Source organism: Centruroides vittatus, unplaced genomic scaffold (genome assembly GCF_030686945.1).
Source record: "Centruroides vittatus isolate TY-2023 unplaced genomic scaffold, ASM3068694v2 contig_1401, whole genome shotgun sequence".
NCBI classification, from domain to species: Eukaryota; Metazoa; Arthropoda; class Arachnida; order Scorpiones; family Buthidae; genus Centruroides; species Centruroides vittatus.
In genome coordinates this window covers 136,635-156,549 of record NW_027120880.1, presented here as the reverse complement: position 1 = coordinate 156,549, position 19,915 = coordinate 136,635, and the positions used below count along the sequence as shown (strand labels likewise).

The 19,915-nt window shown below is 32.5% G+C and overlaps 1 protein-coding gene across 1 annotated transcript; it reads left to right on the top strand.

Moving 5' to 3' along the window:
* Positions 1–968: 968 nt before the first annotated feature.
* On the top strand, positions 969–12,576 carry LOC136968137 (uncharacterized). Its single transcript, XM_067262096.1, has 10 exons — positions 969–1,226; positions 2,576–2,708; positions 5,496–5,617; positions 7,562–7,677; positions 7,777–7,949; positions 8,533–8,631; positions 9,857–9,962; positions 10,029–10,077; positions 12,377–12,437; positions 12,517–12,576. The coding sequence occupies exons 1-10, from the start codon at positions 988–990 to the stop codon at positions 12,574–12,576; spliced, it is 1,158 nt and encodes a 385-aa protein (XP_067118197.1). The 5' UTR covers positions 969–987.
* Positions 12,577–19,915: the final 7,339 nt, after the last annotated feature.

Sequence of the window (19,915 nt, the reverse complement as noted above, 5' to 3'; positions counted from 1 at the left end):
CGATCGCTCCATTATGGGGTCTGGCCGAACTTATGATAAGCATGATTTTTGAAAAAAAAACTTGAAAACTTCATATTTTAAATATGGTTAAGTCAGTAAACCACAAGAGTGTGAATTTAATTAACGTAATGGCTTATGTTTAATTTTTTCGTCCTACGGACACTTTTACCCCATACCACATCGTAGGATCGGCAAGGCCCATAATTGAGAGATCGGGTGGTAAAGGATGAGGCCTGACATATTTAGATCAGAACGTACACCGAATAATTTAGGGGATATTTTGACCGTCAGGATTCGATCCTTTACAAGAGTAAGCTAACGCTTTAACCACATCTGCCGTTCGTCCACACTAAAGTAGTGACAATATTATATTTAATTAAATAAAACTAAATAAAATAATTAAATTATAGGAAATTACGATAATTATTATAAAATATTTTTTTGTGAAAATGATTTTTAATAAGATTAAATAATATTTATTTGTTATCGTTGTTGTTTATTAAGTTAACATCTCGGCAATCTGCCTAGGGAGAATGCTTTCGGGGGGTCTTTCTAAAGGTAACTGGCGTTACAGACGTGGAGAAAACCCGGAAAACTCCACGTGGCCAGCCCGTCCTGGCGAGGTGCGAGCCCACGACCGAACTTCCTGTGTTTAGGGAACGGAACCGCATGGCCACTGGTGGGCCTTATTTGTTATCGATTCAACTAGGAGATTGCGTGAGGGATAGCAAATATTTATATTTAAAAAAAATTAAAAGTCGAAATTGTATTGATAAATTCAGCTTTCTTTTTTAGTAAAAATATTTTTCGCCTCTATATCGAGTTTGTCCCATTTATCAAAAGGAGTAAGTATATGTAGCGTTTTAATGTTAAAGTTTAATATTTTAATGTACAATTTGACATTTTTACGTTATTATCTAATAAATAACAGCCAGTTAGCAATACGAATTGACAGTATTTTGGACAAACACAACTGTTACACTAAGGATGGTCATTTGTTATTTCCAGAGTAAAAACAAACAAATGGAAAATACGGAAAAAAGAACTACACGTAAATACCGAATAATTTTCAGAATTATAATTTACTTAATTTTCTGCGTCGGTTGTTGTTACCAAGTGACGAGGTATCTCATTATCTACTTCCAATATCCCATCGTGGTCGATATTCAAGAGAAGCCTGTAGATGCAATTGAACCTCCTGGAATTACTATTTGCAGTTCAAATGGGTAAATTATAAGTTTTTAAAATAATTTTTTGGGAAAAATGTATGTATAAGTATTTCAGACATTGGTGTAATACGGTTAAAATTACACATCATTTTAGTATATAAACAGCTTAAGATCACTTAACTGAAATACAGAAATATATACAGTAGACCCCCCTATAACACGGTAGATACGTTCCGTGTTACGTGAATCCGTGTTGTACGAGTCACTTAAATACATGAGCCAATCACAGCCCGTGCAGTTTAGGGAGTGTCACTTGCCCGTGCAGTTTAGGGATGCAGTCACTTAAATACATGAGCCAATCACGGCCCGGCACGTATGCAGTTTAGGGGCTACAGCTGTTTGAAAGGTTTTTTTTCATAAAATTAACCGATTCTAGACTAATTTGACTCAACGTTTCCAAATCACGTATAATTTTTTTGGGAATAATCCATATAAACTATGCTATAAACAAAAAATTATAGGATCACTTACCGGGTGTGCACCGTTCGACAACGCCATTGCTTAAGCTTGTTTTCGTCGCGGAGAGGCTCATCGAACGGCGAACGCGTGTTTCCTGATAAGCGAATTTTTCGCAGAAAAATAACTTAACTTTGGAGACATCATTAATAAAAATATAATTTTTATGGCCTTTGAATAATAAATGTTTTTTAGTAGGTCCAGCGCTCGTTTAAACTCAACGGTTTGTACAATATCCGCTATTGGTCCAGATTCGACCAATCCTGTCGAGACAAGAGTCGGCGATGACGTTTTACCGTGTTATACGAGTCTCTTTTAGCGTGTTATACGAATACGATCGCAATTTTTTCGCCGTGTTATACGAATCCATGTTATATGAACCCGTGTTACAGGGGGGTCTACTGTATATATTTTAAGGCCTTAATAATGGTTGAGACCGAGTTGGTACTGTACAGTACATTTAAGTGTTTCTATTCCTTATGTAAGAATCAGTTCTAGCAGATTAACTGGGTTACTAGGTGTCCGAAAATTTTACTTACTCCATTGTAAATTTTGTTTAATAACTTTTTAATATCCTCTTACACTAAGGACGTTAAGGGGACCTTTTTCTGGTCCATTGAACGTTCTACTAGTCTTAGTTTTAGGCTGTTGAATGGTAAGGGACCTGTCCATGTCGGACAGAGATCACTTCTAAACTTGAGGTTTTTCGACTTCCCGAATTCGACCAAATTAAACATAAAAATTGTTAACAGCATCTGATATAAATAATAATGCCGAACGTATAAAATAAGCACTATAAATGCATTTTCACTTTAGACTGGATAGTCCTAAGTGATTATTTCGATTATATAAATAAAACATATATTTTCATATTTTTACGCTTAATGTAGTGTCCACCGAACTCGCTACTGTAAAGAAAATCCCCAAAAATGTAAACCAGTGGAGAATATTAGCGAACTTTGCAGGAAACGCCGAAACTTCTGTGAAAATTTGGGAAATTTTTCATCTTTTAAAAACTTGATGGTAAGTTTAGTTTAATTTTTAGTAGTTCTACTTCAGTGTTATTAATTTCGACAAAATACAAAACTACAAACACTTATAGGAATTAATTAAAACTTTAAATTTAAATTCGAATTAGCATAAACTTTCAACATGAAATTTGAAATTATTTATTTATAAAAGTTTTATTAAAAAACTACTTGAACTTTTCGATTCATAGTTTGTGTTTTCTCGTATTGAAGTGAGAGGATAAAACCGGCCACAGTCAACTGGGCGATAGCACAGTGGGCTTATATCTGGATAACGATCAATCAATCAATATTTTATTGTACATTCCCAGTGCCGTAGAGCACAACTGTAATATATGAACTACAGAATAGTTCATCAAATATGCACATTAAGCTTTATGAAGTGGTCTTCTTCGTGTATAATATACACAAAATGCACGAATGATAAATTGCCAAAGAACAGACCTTACGCAGTGAAGCTTAGAAAAACTTTAACTTATTAATTTCCCGGTTGTCATGTATAGGCTTAACAGAGGAAAAATATAGCGATTCGCCAAATATGATCTGTAAGACTTTTACATTTTTGGACTCGGAGCACCTTGAAATGTCCAAAAATGCAAAAAATTCGGTGTTTTGTTTTTGTAAGTATGGCTGTGTGTCTGTGTGCGGGGATTTTGTTTACCCTGTTTGAAGCTTAATAACTACTGTGATTTTTGTCGGAAATTTTGCAGGAAGGATTGTTTATTAGAGGAATTGATGCTATTAAATTTCGGTGGTTAAAGATTGGAGGGGTGGGAGATAAAGGAGGTCGGGTGTATATCTAGTAGGGTGGAACTTAATGACAAATTTACTCGTTATTAGCATTTATAATTTTTTTTTATAAAACCAATCCCTATATTGAAATTAAGCTTTATGCCATTTTATAATACATATTTAAAAACATGGTGTCACTAAATGTTGCCGGGAAAGCTAAGCAACTCGATGCTGAAATTTTTTAGCTTTTTTTCAGTTATGTGGAAATAACTTATAACTCGAAGTACATATGTTATTACTCATACGTCATAAATCTTCAACATACGAGGTATTTCTATTTATACAGGGTGTATCAGCACAGCGCTACAAACTTTCAGGAGAGATAGAGAACACCTAGACGATGGGAAATCACATAGCAATGCATGGTTGGAAACGCTTTCCTGGCGCGATAGTGACGACACAAAACACAAGAAAGGAAGGACTCGAACAGGGTGAGAAAACATGTTCGTGACATGAAAACGGTCGATACTACCATTACTAGGACAAGTTCTGAACTAGGTAATGAATTAACCCAATGTGTATAGTGTCTTTCATAAATATAACGTGATTAGTTGGACAGAACGTGTAAAGTACGAAATTTCTAACGCTAACGTTCTATTCTGTGTTTCAAATAGCTGCAGTTCTTGCTTCAAACACTCTTATGTGAACTCTGAGACTTGTATGGAGATGTTGAACGATGAACAGACTTAATTTTTGATCCGGAGAGAACTCTCCAGTAGTATTTTCTCGGTGATTCTGCGTATACACGAGGTTGGTGCAATAAGTAACGGCAAATTACATTTTATTGAGTCGTACAGTACCTCATAATAAGCCCATATAAGATGTAATTTTTACACTCAGTCACTATCCTTGTATTGCAGTTTTTACATGTTTCGACAAGCATCTGTATTCTGGTGGCAAAAAAAAAAATTTCGATTGTTATTGAAGCCACAAATGCGTTTCCTCCTTCAGTTCCTCGTTGCTATGAAATCTTTGTCTTCTCAATGCTTCCTTAATTAAGATCATTAAACAAACGCTTGTCAGAGAGAGCGAAGCTTTCTTCATACAGAAAGAGAAGAGTTTCTCACCTTCAGCATAATAATGTGTCAAGGGAGCTCTGAAAGTCAATTCTTCGAATTTTACTGAAAATTTTTCCTCCTATCTGACTGGTCACATGAATTTTCTCTGTTTTCTTCACGTATTTAATACCTGAATAGGGGATAGTTCTCGTACAAAGTCCTCACTGAAGCATTTTCCCTTGATAGATGACCAGTCTGTTACGTTAACTCATTTTCATCAACCCAATACGTCAAATCCTTTCACTTTATTTTCTAAATTGTTTTTATTTGAGTTTTGTATAAGTTGCCTGAGGCTAACGCCTTATGCCTAAATACGACTCTGAGGCTGAAAGACTTACAACACCGAGATTTCCTGAATATTTATTCAACTCCCTAGATTTTCAAAGACAATAATATTGTAATAATAATTCTTGTCCCAGTTTTGCAGGAAATTAACTCTAACATTAGTCATTTTATCTGTTAACATGTAATCACAATCTTTAAATTAAATGTGTGTATGTGTACAAAATCACTTTAATCCTTAATAGTTGATCTTCCCACAGTAACTTCAGTTGGATGACTTAAGACTTTATTGTACCAATTTTAACACAAATTATACATACGCATGTCGGGCTGTTGTGTCGCCACAGCTCCTCCTCAGTGCTATTAAAGGACAATGACATGATTTAAAACCGAACATTGTTATGACCGAGATGTTAACTAATTTATCCTTAGGTTGTTTTAATATTTCTACGTGTTCTGCATGAAATGCAACTAATTTATATAATCTGTGTTAACATGTGGTATAATAAAGTCTTGAGTCATCCAACTAAAGTTGCTGTGAGAAAATCAACCATTAAGGATTAAAGTAATTTTGTACACATCTATATTATACAGCATCCATAGTTCGTTTTATATTAAATAATAAATTTATCGACATTTTCAATTCTAAGATTCCAGAAAAGCCGTTGTTTGCAGCTTATCTTGCGGAATACAAAAAAGCAGCTGTACGGGAAAACGAGCTGATTCCTAATTGTACGTTAGTCCTTGGTGATTTATCTACCAAATCCTGTTCGTAAGTACCTATTTTCGTTAAAAGTATTTAACTAATTACTACATGTTTTTACGAATTTATATCTAAATTTGCTAGTTTGACAGGTTTTTATTAATTTTATAGTTTTTAAATTTTGATACAGTACACATTTGGTTCCAAAGTCTTGCCATATGACGCAATATCACAATAATAATAGTATTTACTAGACCATTAGATTAGTCCAGATTATAAGTTTTACAGGTTCTAATCCAGTGGTCTAATCTAATCTAAAACGTTTATCGAATTCGTTTCTGATTTGTTTAATTTTATCAACATAGTGTGGAAAAGAGCAACTATGATTATGCAGGTGAACTAAATAAAGTACATTATTTTTGATCTGTATGACTATATATCTGCATCCATAATTTTCCAGTATAATAAGTCCTGTTAATATATAGAAAGTACTAGTATACAAAATAAGTTTTAAATTTGATTATGCGCTTTTATCTGATCACACGTAGGAAAATGTGTCATAATGCCGCGACTCCACTAGCGTAAAAAACGGCCGTAAAACCGCTCGCCGTAAAAGCTTTTAATCACGTGACCATGATATTTTACGCATGAGCAGGTCGTAAAACCAACGTAAAAGCGAGTTGAGAAGTGTTCAACTTTCGAAGAGAATACGGCCGTAAAACGGTACCATCCACCAATCAGAAATCGGTGAAATCTAGCTCATTGTGACACGGTGCGAAAATGGCGGAAAACGAGCTTTTGTGTACGTTCTCTCGTGGCTACTTGAAAAAGAACTACAGTCTATTTATCGTAAACTGGCACCTACTGTAAACAGAGATGAGTGTGTCTTAGTTTGTTTACAGTAGGTGCCAACTTACGATAAATAGACTGTAGAATAGATTCGGAAAGATTTATCGAAAACATCCGAAAGTATTCATATATCTACGATAAGAGGTATCCCGATTACAATAATGGATGCCTAAAACACGAGATATGGACGGCCGAAGAAAAATCCTTCATTTAGAGGAGTATATAATAAAAAAGCTAAGCTTATAAGTGCTGTATATTATCTTAATAATACAATAATAAAAGTTAATATATGAAAGTAAAGATAATATAAGTAATTATAATTATAGTACAGAAAAAACTCGTAGAATATAATCATTGTCTTTATATCGATATATCACGTATACAACCGTAATAGTACCGTCGCCGTAAAGAGCTTCGCTAGCAGGATCTTCACCACAATCCGAGCGCAAACGAAAATAGGTCACGTAATTAAAAGCTTTTACGGCCGTTTTTACGCTAGTGGAGTCGCGGCCTTACATTGTTTTTTTTTTTTTTTTTTGCAAATGATTTTTAAACAAAGTCAATTTTTTTCTTTACGAAACTTGCAATTGCATCGTACCGATACATCTTCGTTATTGCTGCTTCATATTCTTTCAGTATTTTTCCAGCTTCCGTTTTGGTTTCGCGTGAATAGCATTTTGGTTGAGAACACGTACAGTACATCACAATTTATATACTACTCGTGATAAGTCCAACTGCCGATATTTTTTTTATTATTATAAATAAAATTTAAATAATTTGATAACCTAATTTCTGAGATTGGATAATAAGTATAGAAAGTTCATTAAATTTACTTTTATACTTTTCATAAAAACTATTTATATAAAAAAAAGAGGGCACATTTTTTAGTTATTTTCTCATTCTTTACGTTATATCTGTTACATATGAAATTGTCATACCACTTACTAAGAGTCTCTCTGGGCATTTAACACGAATTTTTTAAATAGTTGTTTTTATTTCTCTTTTTATATTTTCCGTAAATGTACTTTTTTATTTCTATAATAAAGGTAATTATATATATATTTGCTTTATAAACGGTATAATATATTTAAAGCATAAACTATGAATCCTGTGAGAAAATTGCATGATTTAAGTTTAAATAATAATTATTGTAATACTTTCCAGGGCCGATTATTATTTAATGAACGATAGGTTACCTAGTTCGGAAGGGACCTGTTATGTTTTTAACCTTCGATTTAGTCGAGCCTCTTGGGACGAACCTCTTATATCGACCAGAATGGGTGAGTGTATTTTAATATTTGACACTAATAAATATTCTTAGCATTTTCAATTAGATTCTTTATTAATGATTCGTTTTAATTTTTGTAAATGGTTTTCAGCTCCGCTGTATTCTGCTGAATTCTTCATAGATTTTTTGCCTCACGAATACTTTTCTCCAGAGTTAGAAGTAGAAGGAAATTTCGCGATACACTCACCGTTTAGTATTGAAGATCCTAGTATTTACGGAAAAAATTTGGATCCCGGCTATATTTATACGGTTTTGATTAAACCTGTGAGTATGAAAATAAGCAGAAACATTTAGGAATGATCTTGCAATTATTGTACATTATATAATTGAGTGCAGGGGGTGTTTGGAAGTCGCGTCATCCACCCACTGGTTTTTTGTTCGTGTCAAAGAGATACCGAGACATTATTTGTCAGGACATTCCTGACGCTAGACTTGTTCGGAACAGAGCCTGCTCGATGAACGCGGCTACGAGTTGACTTCCTCAAGAAGCAAAGTGAGAGGAACAGCAAAATGAGCGGTCAAAATGTTCGAAATTGTTTGTTAATGTTCACATTATATAAAGATATTAAACGAAACAAACAAACACGCACACAAAATCCTTTTCCTTTTTTTACTTTTTTGGATTCAGGGCGTCTAAAAACAGGAAGGGTGAAATTTGACACTGTTACAATAGTTATATAGATAACAACCGGAAAATAAAAATGTGGTGACGCTTCTTCCCGGATATACATACTGTACTGTACAATTAAGTAGCTCATTTTTGGCAAATGTATTTTGTTCATAGCTAAATAAAACAAGTAAACCTTCATAAAAATATTAATTTCCATATCATAAACGATTTTAACAGGTGAAAAAGCACTTATTGGAGTCTCCTTATCCAACAAATTGTTTCGATTACGTAAGTCAATGGAAAAAGAACAACTATAAAGGACCTCTAAGTATGGCGGTAATGTATTTATATATAATAAACGTAATTATAAGAATGAATTTATATTATTATAATATATATATATATATATAAATTTTTAACTATTAAATGCAGTATCTAATGCGTTAGTGTAAACTAACGCATTAGATACTGTTTTCAGAAAGGGAATGCTATACAGCACTACTCCCAATCGGGGGTAAGCGTACACCTAGGGGTATGTTCGTGGTAGTTTAGAGGTAGGCCTACTGTACGCGTGAAAAAGAATAATTGCGGATATATTATAAAACTTGTGGATTCTGCGTTGAGGCCTTTGGCGATGTCATAATACTCGATGCTTAGTTTAAAAATATATATATATAATTATATTTTTATTATATCTGTTTCTGTCCACCAACGCTTTTCGATTAAAAAAATTTTTTTACATGTAATTATACAGCGCTGTACAATCAAATATTATATTATATAGTATTTGGTGTAACTGATGCGCCGCTGTTTCACTAACACGCAAAACAAAAGAGGAAAATGGGCTGCCAAGGGATACGCAAGTCAAAAAACGTTGGGAACCGCTGCTATGCGGCATGATTAATATAGACCTACTGTATTACATTATATAATGTATTGTCGGTACATATACATTATATGTACTGTACATTATAGCCTATAAATCGTAGGCTATAAATTTATATGATCAGGAAGTAACTTGAAATATGTATTCATTTTGTTTTTTTCTTTAAAGAAAGGCCGAATAATTGATTTTCTTATTTTCTTTATTTATTTTTAATTCTCTGCCTTATGGGTACTAATAGGGTTTTTTTTTATTTCCGTCGTAAGTTCGGCCAGGCTGACGTGACCAAAAGAATTTTGGTTAAAATACGAACAATATTAGTTCAAAACTAAGTGGATAATAAATAATATATGACATTAAATTTTCTTAACAATAGATTCAATTTGTATACTGATTCAACTCTTCACGTGTTCTTTATTACAAATGCCTCATATGTCATAGCTATTTAATTATTTTTAAAATGTTTAATTTATCATTTGGTTTATTATTTAATTATCAAATACTACATTTATAAAATTAAGTGAAAAAGATTAATTGTATAATACTCGTTATACTTAATTAAAAGTTCTGTTACGTATTACACTACTTTTAATTTAAGAATATGATTTAGTTATTACTAGTAATTTCATACTAAATGAAATATAATTCACGAGAGAAACGTTTGTTTTAAAAAATTAGAGCTGTTTATCAGAATGCGATGTCAAGCAACAGAAAGAACAGATTAATTGTATTTTGAGAGACAATTTCTATCCCCATGATTATAATTTATGCGTGAATGATGAAAGTAAGTAAAGTAAAATTTAATTTTCGTAAAATTAAAACGGGTATTTTAATGTATAATTTCTTTTAGAGTTCAGTGACAATGTAGATTGTTATTCATTTTGCAACAGACCTTGTGAGTAAGTTATTATTTTTATATATAAATTACTTTACAACATTAATTAAAATAATCCTTTTAACGATTATTTTAATTAATGTTAATAAATCGTAAGATTTTTAATATATGATTTTCATGTAAATTTCGGTTGTTTTTAAAGAATTTTCCAGTTAAAATATTATTAATGATTTATCAAATAATGAAGAATCGAAACAATTTTTTCTTTAATTTTACATTGAAAATTACAATTAATTACGTTGCAAATCAAAACCGAATGCATGCACAAATTTGAAATTATCTAAAATAATATACATATTAAACTTTTCAACTTCATTTAATAAAAAAATTTTCCCGTCCCATAGTACTGAGAGAACCATTTTAATCATAATCATTATGGGTTCGGTAATAGGGGCGACCAGGGAACAGTTTGGTTTTTTAACATAAGGCAACGAAGCCATAAGCGATCTGACAACGGGAATTCCTCCCAGGAGGACTTTCTAGGGGAAACTGGCTCAAATTTAGATGTTAGAGACATGAAGAAAATTCAAAAACTTTATACCTGAAGCTCTTTAGCCACGGTAATCAACTTAATACAAGTGTTCAGTGGTTTTTAAATTGATGAAGACAGTTAATTTCAATTATTGTTTGCACTAAACGAACGAATTTTATTGATATTTTTTTCTAGTTTCCTACATGTTTTCTACTGTTTGTTCAATAAATTTGTTTTCTCTTATTAACTGAAACGTTATTTTTTACGTTGTAATAAAAATTTTTATGAAAACATTATTCAGTCATAGATGTAAAATTTGTAAACTTATTATGAATTAAATGCAAGAAATGCTACGATGCTAGTTTTTTGTGTTCCTTGGAACCTATCATAAAGTTATAGCAACTGTAATTTAAGTTTCACAGAATTTATAAGTAATTGAGAGAACAGCAAGCAATCAAGTACCAGTTTTCTAATTTCTTAAGTGTTGTACTTCAAAACAATGAACATTTTTATGCTTGTTATTATTTAGAAAATGAAAATACTTCATTTTTGGCATTTCTTGTCATATTCAACTGTCAACAGACGGTATAATAAGTATACGCCATTTACTCGAGGCGTTTAACTTAGAATCATCGTATACTTTCTAGTTATACCGAGTTATACACTTTAATTATGAACTAACCAGTGGTCAATAAACAAAACCACTGTACAGTACACTGGTCGTGGGTTCGCTCCTTACCAACGAGTTGACGAAGTGGAGTCTTCCGGGTATTTTTCACGTTAGTAACACCTAAATAGCTGCTAGTTTCTGAAAAATTTTCGGGAAGGCATTTTCTTTCGGCAGATCCACGAATCGCGTTTTCGTAACCAAATAAACCAAACCTTTGTGTATACGATTTACACGCATTCCAAGTAAGTATTAGCGTCCGGGATAAATTATTTGATATAAAAGTTATTACGGGTTTTTTAAGACAAATTTAAAATTGTTTGTGTCATTCTTAAACTTAATCATCGTGTAAATTACGAAGTAACAGCAGTTCATTGAGCCTTCATTTAAACAACAGGAATTTTTCTAGGATGGATCACGTCTCTTACCACTTGTGTTTCTCATTGTGTGCCAAACCCATAATGGGCTTGCTAAAAGAAGCTCTCTTAGTGCTCACAGGGCAAGACTTAGTGCTCAGTTTTAGAAAACCACTTGGTCGCCCCATTGTGTTTTACTATCCAAATCAATAAAGATTCTCGCTAAAAAACACATTCTTGATGCCATACGATAGAAACAGTTCAAAGAAAGCGTTCATTTAAATATGAATTGACTCGAAATATTTCCAAAAACTGTATAACAACTACAACGTGTTTACTTTGCAATATTTGCATAAGAGGTTCTATGGACGAAAATGCCGTAATAACAAGTTGTTAAATAGAAATAATTTTGGGAGTCGGCGCAGGACGCACTTGCCATCCCCTGGAATCAAATAAAAAGTTCTACAAATTACGCTATAATCGTAGAAGAGATTAAAATAACCTTATGTCCTCGACCACGAGACGCTTAGTCTACTTATTATTATTATTAATGCAATGCCTTATTCTAGAATCTACTTGTGAAAACTCTCAAAATAAATAAATAATTAAAAATTTATTGATGTAATTATTACTATCCAATCTTCCCCTGAAGAATTTTCTGTACATACTCATAAATATAATTTCGTTCACAATAACGTGTCGCGTAGCAATTGCGTTTCTAATTGCGTAATTTAAATTTATTGTTTTTCAATAGCGAGACATTTCCATTTGCATTAAGAAATAATAAGTTTTAAACGTCAATTTTCAGTAGTTTGGAATATGAATATGACGTAGAAGAACGTGAGATCAGTAGTGCATCTGTTAAAGAGGTAAAAACCATTTTATATTTTAACCATATTTTTTCTCTTATTTTCGGATAAAGCAGTATAATTCAATTTTTGTTTCCAGATAAAAAATTTGCTTAAATCTTCAAAGTATCCCAAATACAAACTTTTTCAGATTAGGTAAATATTCGGTTAGACGATGTGATTGTAATTCGAAATTACTTTGAGAATTCTGATAATCATTAAATCTTTTAATCAAATAAATAAGCACTCTCTATCATTTCAGGAGGCGTTTCTCTTTAATTCAGCTTTACATTCACAAGCCAGAAGTTCTGGTCTATAAATATTCACCGAAATTTGAGGTAAATGTAAATTATACTAATATACGTCCAGTTTGTATTATTATTTTAAAAAAAATAAATTATTTGTATAACTACTCTTTTCTTGCAGGCGATTGAAATATCAAGTTACTTGGGAGGTTATTTAGGAATGTGGCTAGGATTATCGTTTTTCAATGTATACGATGCTATTGTTGCATTTATAATTTATTTACGAAACAGAAAACACAAAAACCAATCAATCAGCAATACGAGACTGCCAAAGGCGTGGATTGTTCAAGAAATTTAACCCGTTGTTTTTCAATATAGTGCTGTATCACAGAGTTGTTCTTTTTGTTTAGATTTCAGAACTTATTGCATATATACCCCAAAATTTTTCTTAATACTTAGATTGTGGGAGGATTTCGGGAAGGCTCACAGTGGGCTTTTATCAAAGCCAATGATTTAGTCCGATTCAAATGGAACGGATTATGTGATCGGTTGCTTATCAATCTGTACTAATGCCACTTTACCAGACAACTCGCATAATGTATCTATAGGTTCCTCTTGTGAGAATAGTAAAAAAACCTACAGAGCCTATTTATGTCCTTGAAACAGAGGTCCTTATGAATTTTGTTCTTCGATCGACCGTTCCGATTAGTTCGAAGCTTGTCCTTGCTTTCTAAGTGGTCACTTACCTGTTTCTGAGTCTAAGTTAAATCGCGGGAGAGATCAAAGTGAACATTTAATCCAACGCAGAATTTCGATCTCAACTGTTCACTTAATATGTTTACATTATCATTTCTATTGTTTACTTGACTCCGATTTTTGGTAACTTGAAAGGCGAATTAATATGCACTCTGCTTGTTTGGCTAATTTTGCTTTATTTATTTGCATTCAGTATTGTTCTGTATTTTATAGGTCTAGTAACGATAAAGTCTTGGGGTAATTGAAAATGAATAGAGACGAAATAGATAATAAAAGAAAAATGTTGAGCTTTTTTTCTGGGGACATTGATCATAGAATTATATTTTTCACACCAAAATGTACAAATTTGTGAAGATAAATAACAGATAAACAGATTGATATTTCATAAAAGGTCATTTCCTGTCTTCTAATCTTCTAAATAATAATAAATTTAGAAGAGCACAAGAGACTTTAAGCCAGTGGTTCTAACTTAGAGTTCCGCAAACCTATCTCGAGTGTTCCAAGAAAGAAAACATTTTAAAGCATTTATTCTAATTTATTCTCATTGCTATATTCGTAGATAATTCTATGTTTCTATTTTATTCAATATATTAAAGTTTATTAGTTTATTGCTTGATTGTTTTTCGAGAATAGTGAACATGGAATTGCTTATCAATTTTTGAATGTATTGATGCTAATTCTCCGTGTAATAAAAAGTGTATGAATGGTGTTTCGCGGCCCCAGAAAGGTTGAGACCACTGCTTTAAGCTGTAACTTGTATAGCTCGTGTGTATACAGGTATAAGACTTGAAATAGATAACCAGAAGATCTTAACTGCTGTAACGTTGATTGAAGATTTGCTTAAAACTCAGATGTAAAAGCCATAGTATATTGCTTATGATACGAAACATGGAGATATCTAAATATTATGCTTATAGATTTATACATATCTCGGAAGATATTAGTCATTAGGTGTTATTATGTGTTTCCTATATTTCATGATTCCAAGAATTTTACGACTTTGAAGGACAAAATTAAGTTATATCGAGTTATTTTTAAATAGAAATTATAAACATTACATCAGTGAAGCATGTTGTAACAAAGGACTTGGGCTATAATTTATAACAGAGGGAAAGTATGACGATCGGTGTAAAAATAACCTCAAGATTGTTACATTTTTTAATCAGGAAAGCTTGAAATGTGAAAAAATGCAAAGAAATAAGCAGGAATTTTCTGTATGTATAAATGTTAGTGTGTGTATGGAGCACGATTTTTTCACGCTTTTTGAAGCTTAATAACTGTGCTGTTTGTCAAAATTTTCTAAAATTTTGCAGGGTAAATCTCCCTGCAAAATTATTATGTATTTATTAAGTAGATTGATGCTGTTAAATTTTGATTGAGTAAAGGTTAGTGGAAAGAGAGATAATGCGAGCCCTGTTTCGTATCTCCAGTAGGATGGGTCTTAATGACGAGTTGTTATTGCTAATGACGAGTACAAACGAGTTATTTTTTTTATAAAACGCATCCCTATCCTCAAAATTAAGCTTATTTTTTGCTATTTTATAATAATTAAAGATATAAAATATTTTTAAAAGTAAAGTATTATAACAGATGACGCCGTATTCGAAGTTTTAAATGTTGCTAAGAAAGTTAAACAATTCATTGCTGTATTTTTATAGTTTCGATGATGCTTAATCCGAGTCTCGCAACAGAATTGCCCAAACATCTGCCACTTTTAAGAGAAATGAAATTTTTGAAGGAAACATTTACTGTTCAAAATATCATATTTATTAGCTACACACATTGCTAATTGGCTGATTAGATACAACTAAATTTATGTCAATTACTTATTTTTCATAACTTCATGCATTAAAAACTGAAATACTTTATGATGTTTTCTTTATTTTACATTCTTCTTGTGAAAGCTCTTGCTACAGTGTCCAGCAGTAATCCATCTTCTGTTCCACCTTCCGTTATACCGCTTTTCATTTGAGAATATTCCTCCCTGTTCATGAGAAACAGCTCCTATGTTAGCGGACAATAAAGCTAAATGAAAATGCGAGAAATGCATTTCGAATAACATACTGCAAAGCAGTATTTGGTAGGGAGTTACGAACGTCTCTACGATTTCCTCATACTTGTTAGCACATACACTCCCCATAAATTTCTTCCTTGCGTTTTCGAATGCGCTCCACATTGTTCTTTCACCTGGGTTAAGTTTTCCTCGAAACCTTTTTCTTCAGAAGTTGTCTTACTTGGAGACCAACAAAATTTTCTACTTTACTTTTGCATGGATCAAATGAGAAAATCTTTGTTTAGGATAAGCAAGGCATTTTTTTTCTGTCCATACTTTTCACAAAGATTTTTAATAAACCGAGCTTGATATTAATAGGAGGTAAGATGAGTTTAGTTTTTCCACCAAGCACGAGAGGCAATATACTTTTGCTGCGCGATCGGATCACATTTTTACCAAATAGTTACTAGTTCTTGCTTGTCCCATTCGCATAAAAAAACAGCAGAATTTTTGGTATATTCCTCTTGAAAACCTGTTAGGATTTTATGTACTTCTCCGGTTTTATACTTTATTCAAACTACAATGATATAAAGTAAAGGTATTATTTTGAAAAAAATTATTAAATATTCTTCCTTATGTAATACATGTGGACTATATTAAAACGTGTAACAATACTTTGTTTCGTTTAATTATATTTTGTTTATTTTTGTACGACAACGCGACACGCGGGTTATCTGCCGATGGGGGATGCTTCCTGAGGGGATTTTGTGGGTAATTAACCCCTATTTAAGTGTTACTATTGTGAGAAAACCTACGAAATTTAAACATTTATCTTTTAGAATACTTTTTCACATAAATCGTGGAAGTTAGAAATAAAATAAACAGAATTTTATTTTTAACTTTCACGGTTAAATTTTGAAAATGTAAACGTACGTTGATAATTAACAAATTAATGTTCTTAAAGGGTGAAAAATTATTTCAAAATAAAACCAAACTACTGATAAATCCGGAAAAAGAAACAAATTCCAAAAGTATTTTCGAATGATTCTGCCGAGTGAAGTTAGTTACAGGAAATGATTTCCATTGGAAGTCACGGAACCATCGTCAAGGGGTCAGTCTTTCACCCGTAAGATTTTTGGTTGTCTAGAAACCCCGTAATGACTAGGCACAATCGCAATTACAGTAAAAACCGGAATTGCGACGTTTCCAAAGTAAACAATTGCCAATACATTAAAAATTTTGTTAAAATTCTGTATATATATATATACAGAATACGCATAAACGTATTCTATATATCGATAAACGGCTTTTTTAATAGCAGAGAACGTTATAGTTTCATTACAGAGCAATAAATCTAATTAGAAACTCTAAACATGATTTGCATGAAGTTCAAGTTAACATTAAATGAATGATAAAAAGTAAATCTTATTAATAATAGCCACGTTCGATATCTGACATATGATTGTTTACTGTATTAGACTAATCAGAAATGAAGTGAAATTGACGTCATTTCTGATTAATCTAATTCAGTATAGTCAAACCTCGGGTATCGAACTTAATTCGTTGTCCTTCCAGTGGTCAAGCAGTTCTATTCCCTGAACACTGGGAGTTCGGTAGTGATTTCATGACTCGCTCGGACGGGCTAACCACGTAGAACGTGGCTCCACGTCTATAACACCAGTTACCCAGTTAGCCCTAAAAGACCCCCCCGGAAGTCATTATTCCATGCTTTCACGTAAAGCCAGGCAGTTAAGCTTCGGCAGGATCATCGGATACACCATCGCTCTATCGGAGAAATATAACTGGAAAAGGTAACACTTTATATAAAACATTGAGGAATAGGATAGGATAAAACAGAACTTAATTCATTCCTAAAAGTTGTTCGAAAACTGATCTCTTTTAAAACCGAAACAGTATAAACGGATTAATCCGTTTCCGATCCCCAAAACAAAACTTTATTAACCTTTCAGCTGTGCTTTTATCAGGCGTAAAAATGTCTATAAACTCAAGATAATATTATATATGTCAGTCGGATGGCCGAGTGGTACATTCTATACCAGATCCCCAGGCTCTGCCATTCTGGGGGATCCGGTATCGAATACGGACAGGTCGAAAAGTCTTTTAGGTATTTTTCAGGTTGTGGTCCAACCGGATACGTTGACCCCGATCCTCACCATCCTGCCGCCCCATTGTGAGCCTGGCAAAACCTATAATATCCTTACTATTATATTTACAAACTAGCAGATAAGCCCAGCGTTGCCCGGCCAAAAAATAAATACATTAAGATTATTAAATTATTTCGTACTTGCTATTGTCTTGTATTATAGTATTTCATTTATGTAATAACAAGTAAGGGTTTAGGACATCGAGTGACAAATCTAACACATTTTGAACATTTTTTAAATACAGTAGAGAAAGAAAATTTTTTAAAATGCGTTACATTGGTCACTCGATGTGATAAACCCTGGCTGGTAACCTCGTATTATGTAATGTTCCTATTCGAATGCCACCATACCGGTGGGTCCGATAGGAAGAAAGGATTATTGCAGATAGAGGTTGAAGTAAATTCGACTAAAAGTAGTAGTTTTCCTCCCAGAAGGGAGGATGGTCAATGACTATTAATTACTACTGGTTTACTACTAATATTTGAAAAGTGATCCAGTGTTGAATAGGTACTGATGGCCTCACATGTAATCGAAGTTGCTAACCTTAACGTCTGAAAGACTTGATATGAGGCTTGTTTAAATAAAAAAGTCTTATAAAAATGCGAGAATAATTGCTTTTATGTGATCCCATTAAAAAAAAACTGGTGAAATCGCATTAAAAAAGTAAGGCTTAGCGAAAACATCTAAGTAAAAGAAACTTTTGAAATTTATGGCATAAGAATAATGGAACCGGATTTGACAGTAAGACTCAACATGTGAATAAAGTGCACATTACACAGACTACAACTATTTAAAATTTTGAATGAAGCATTGTCGCCATGATAATAAATAGGAAAATAAACATCAGCACAGAAAAAGACTTCCAGTTCTACTTTGTGTCTTAATAATTAGCTTATTCCTAGCCCGAAGATCATTTCATATGGAGATGTGTTTGGCTAAATTCGAGAGATACAAATCGAATAAATCGAAACTCAATAAAATTAATTTTATGCACTTATTTATTTTCTCTTCAAATATAAAGCACAGCATTTACATTAAATGTTCAGAATATCATTTAAACATTTCCAATTCATCATTATAAATCGATAAAATTATTCATGTCTTTAATACGTCACGTTGTTGTTGCAGTTCAGATTTAGGAGCGTCAAAATAACTATAAATCTCACCAAAGGTACAAATTTTCTTGCAACATTCGTCTGCTACGTCTGCCATTTTTACTCGATTAGAAAAGAAGGAAGATTCTTTTTGAAGTGAATATCCAAATGATATAACCACAAAATGCTAATAAAGATCTAGAAATCAACGAAGTAAATTACTTTTTTTATATAAAAAACAGGTGTTAAATAAATATTTTTATATTTACTTGATCAATCCTCATAAGAAAAGTTAAACCGTTTGTTTCGAGGATTATAATAAGTTCCATTGCAAATTACATTGAGTACTTCCGATAATTCAAAGCAACATGCTTGTATTTTTTTACGATATCTTCGTAATGACGACGAATGCAAAATGTTTGCCGTAAACATGAATAGGTAAAAAGAAAGGACAATTATGCAGTAAGAGACGTTAGTGCATTTAGTTTTCTAAACAGTTTGTTCGCTCAACATATATATATAATAAAAAAATTTAATTAATCTAATGTAAGATAATAGCTTGATTCACTTCCCTCTTCATTCTTATCGCAGCTTTCTATCGATAGATTTCTTTATCGCAACTTTCGAAGTTTCCCCGTCCTCTCCTATTATATAGCCTACTCAACGGATAAATGCAATTTAATAACATGCATCAAAATATCCAATTAGCTAGAAAAATTCACCTTAAAATCAGAAGAACATGCCGACGGACTGTGCTTTAGATCTGACACAAATACGCTTCACGATAGACCTGGTCTTTCAAAAAATCACATAGCCAGAAGTCATATGGGGTAAAATCAAGTAGACAAGAAGAGAAACTAACGACTAATCACCCGTTAATCCTTAAAAATCTGCATTAACACACGTTGAACAGAGCGAGGGATGTGAGATGGTGCAACATCTTTGATGAATATGGCGTGTGAAGGCTTTGTTTAAGCTCTAGGATCAAAAAGTTAGCATGTTAAACACAAGCCCAATAATAAACACAGGTTCGTACCCATTATCCCATTAGTGTTCAATGTTATGTGAGTGCGGATTAAAGAAAGAGTAAACATTATAGGAAATGTGTGAAATAGCTAACAATTGGATTGCTCTAACTCATTGTCTCTTGTGTACATTTAACATTAGTACATCTGCTATTGAAAATGGAGATATATGAAATAAAATATTTTATATTTCAGAATAACATTTTCGTCTTCAATAGGAT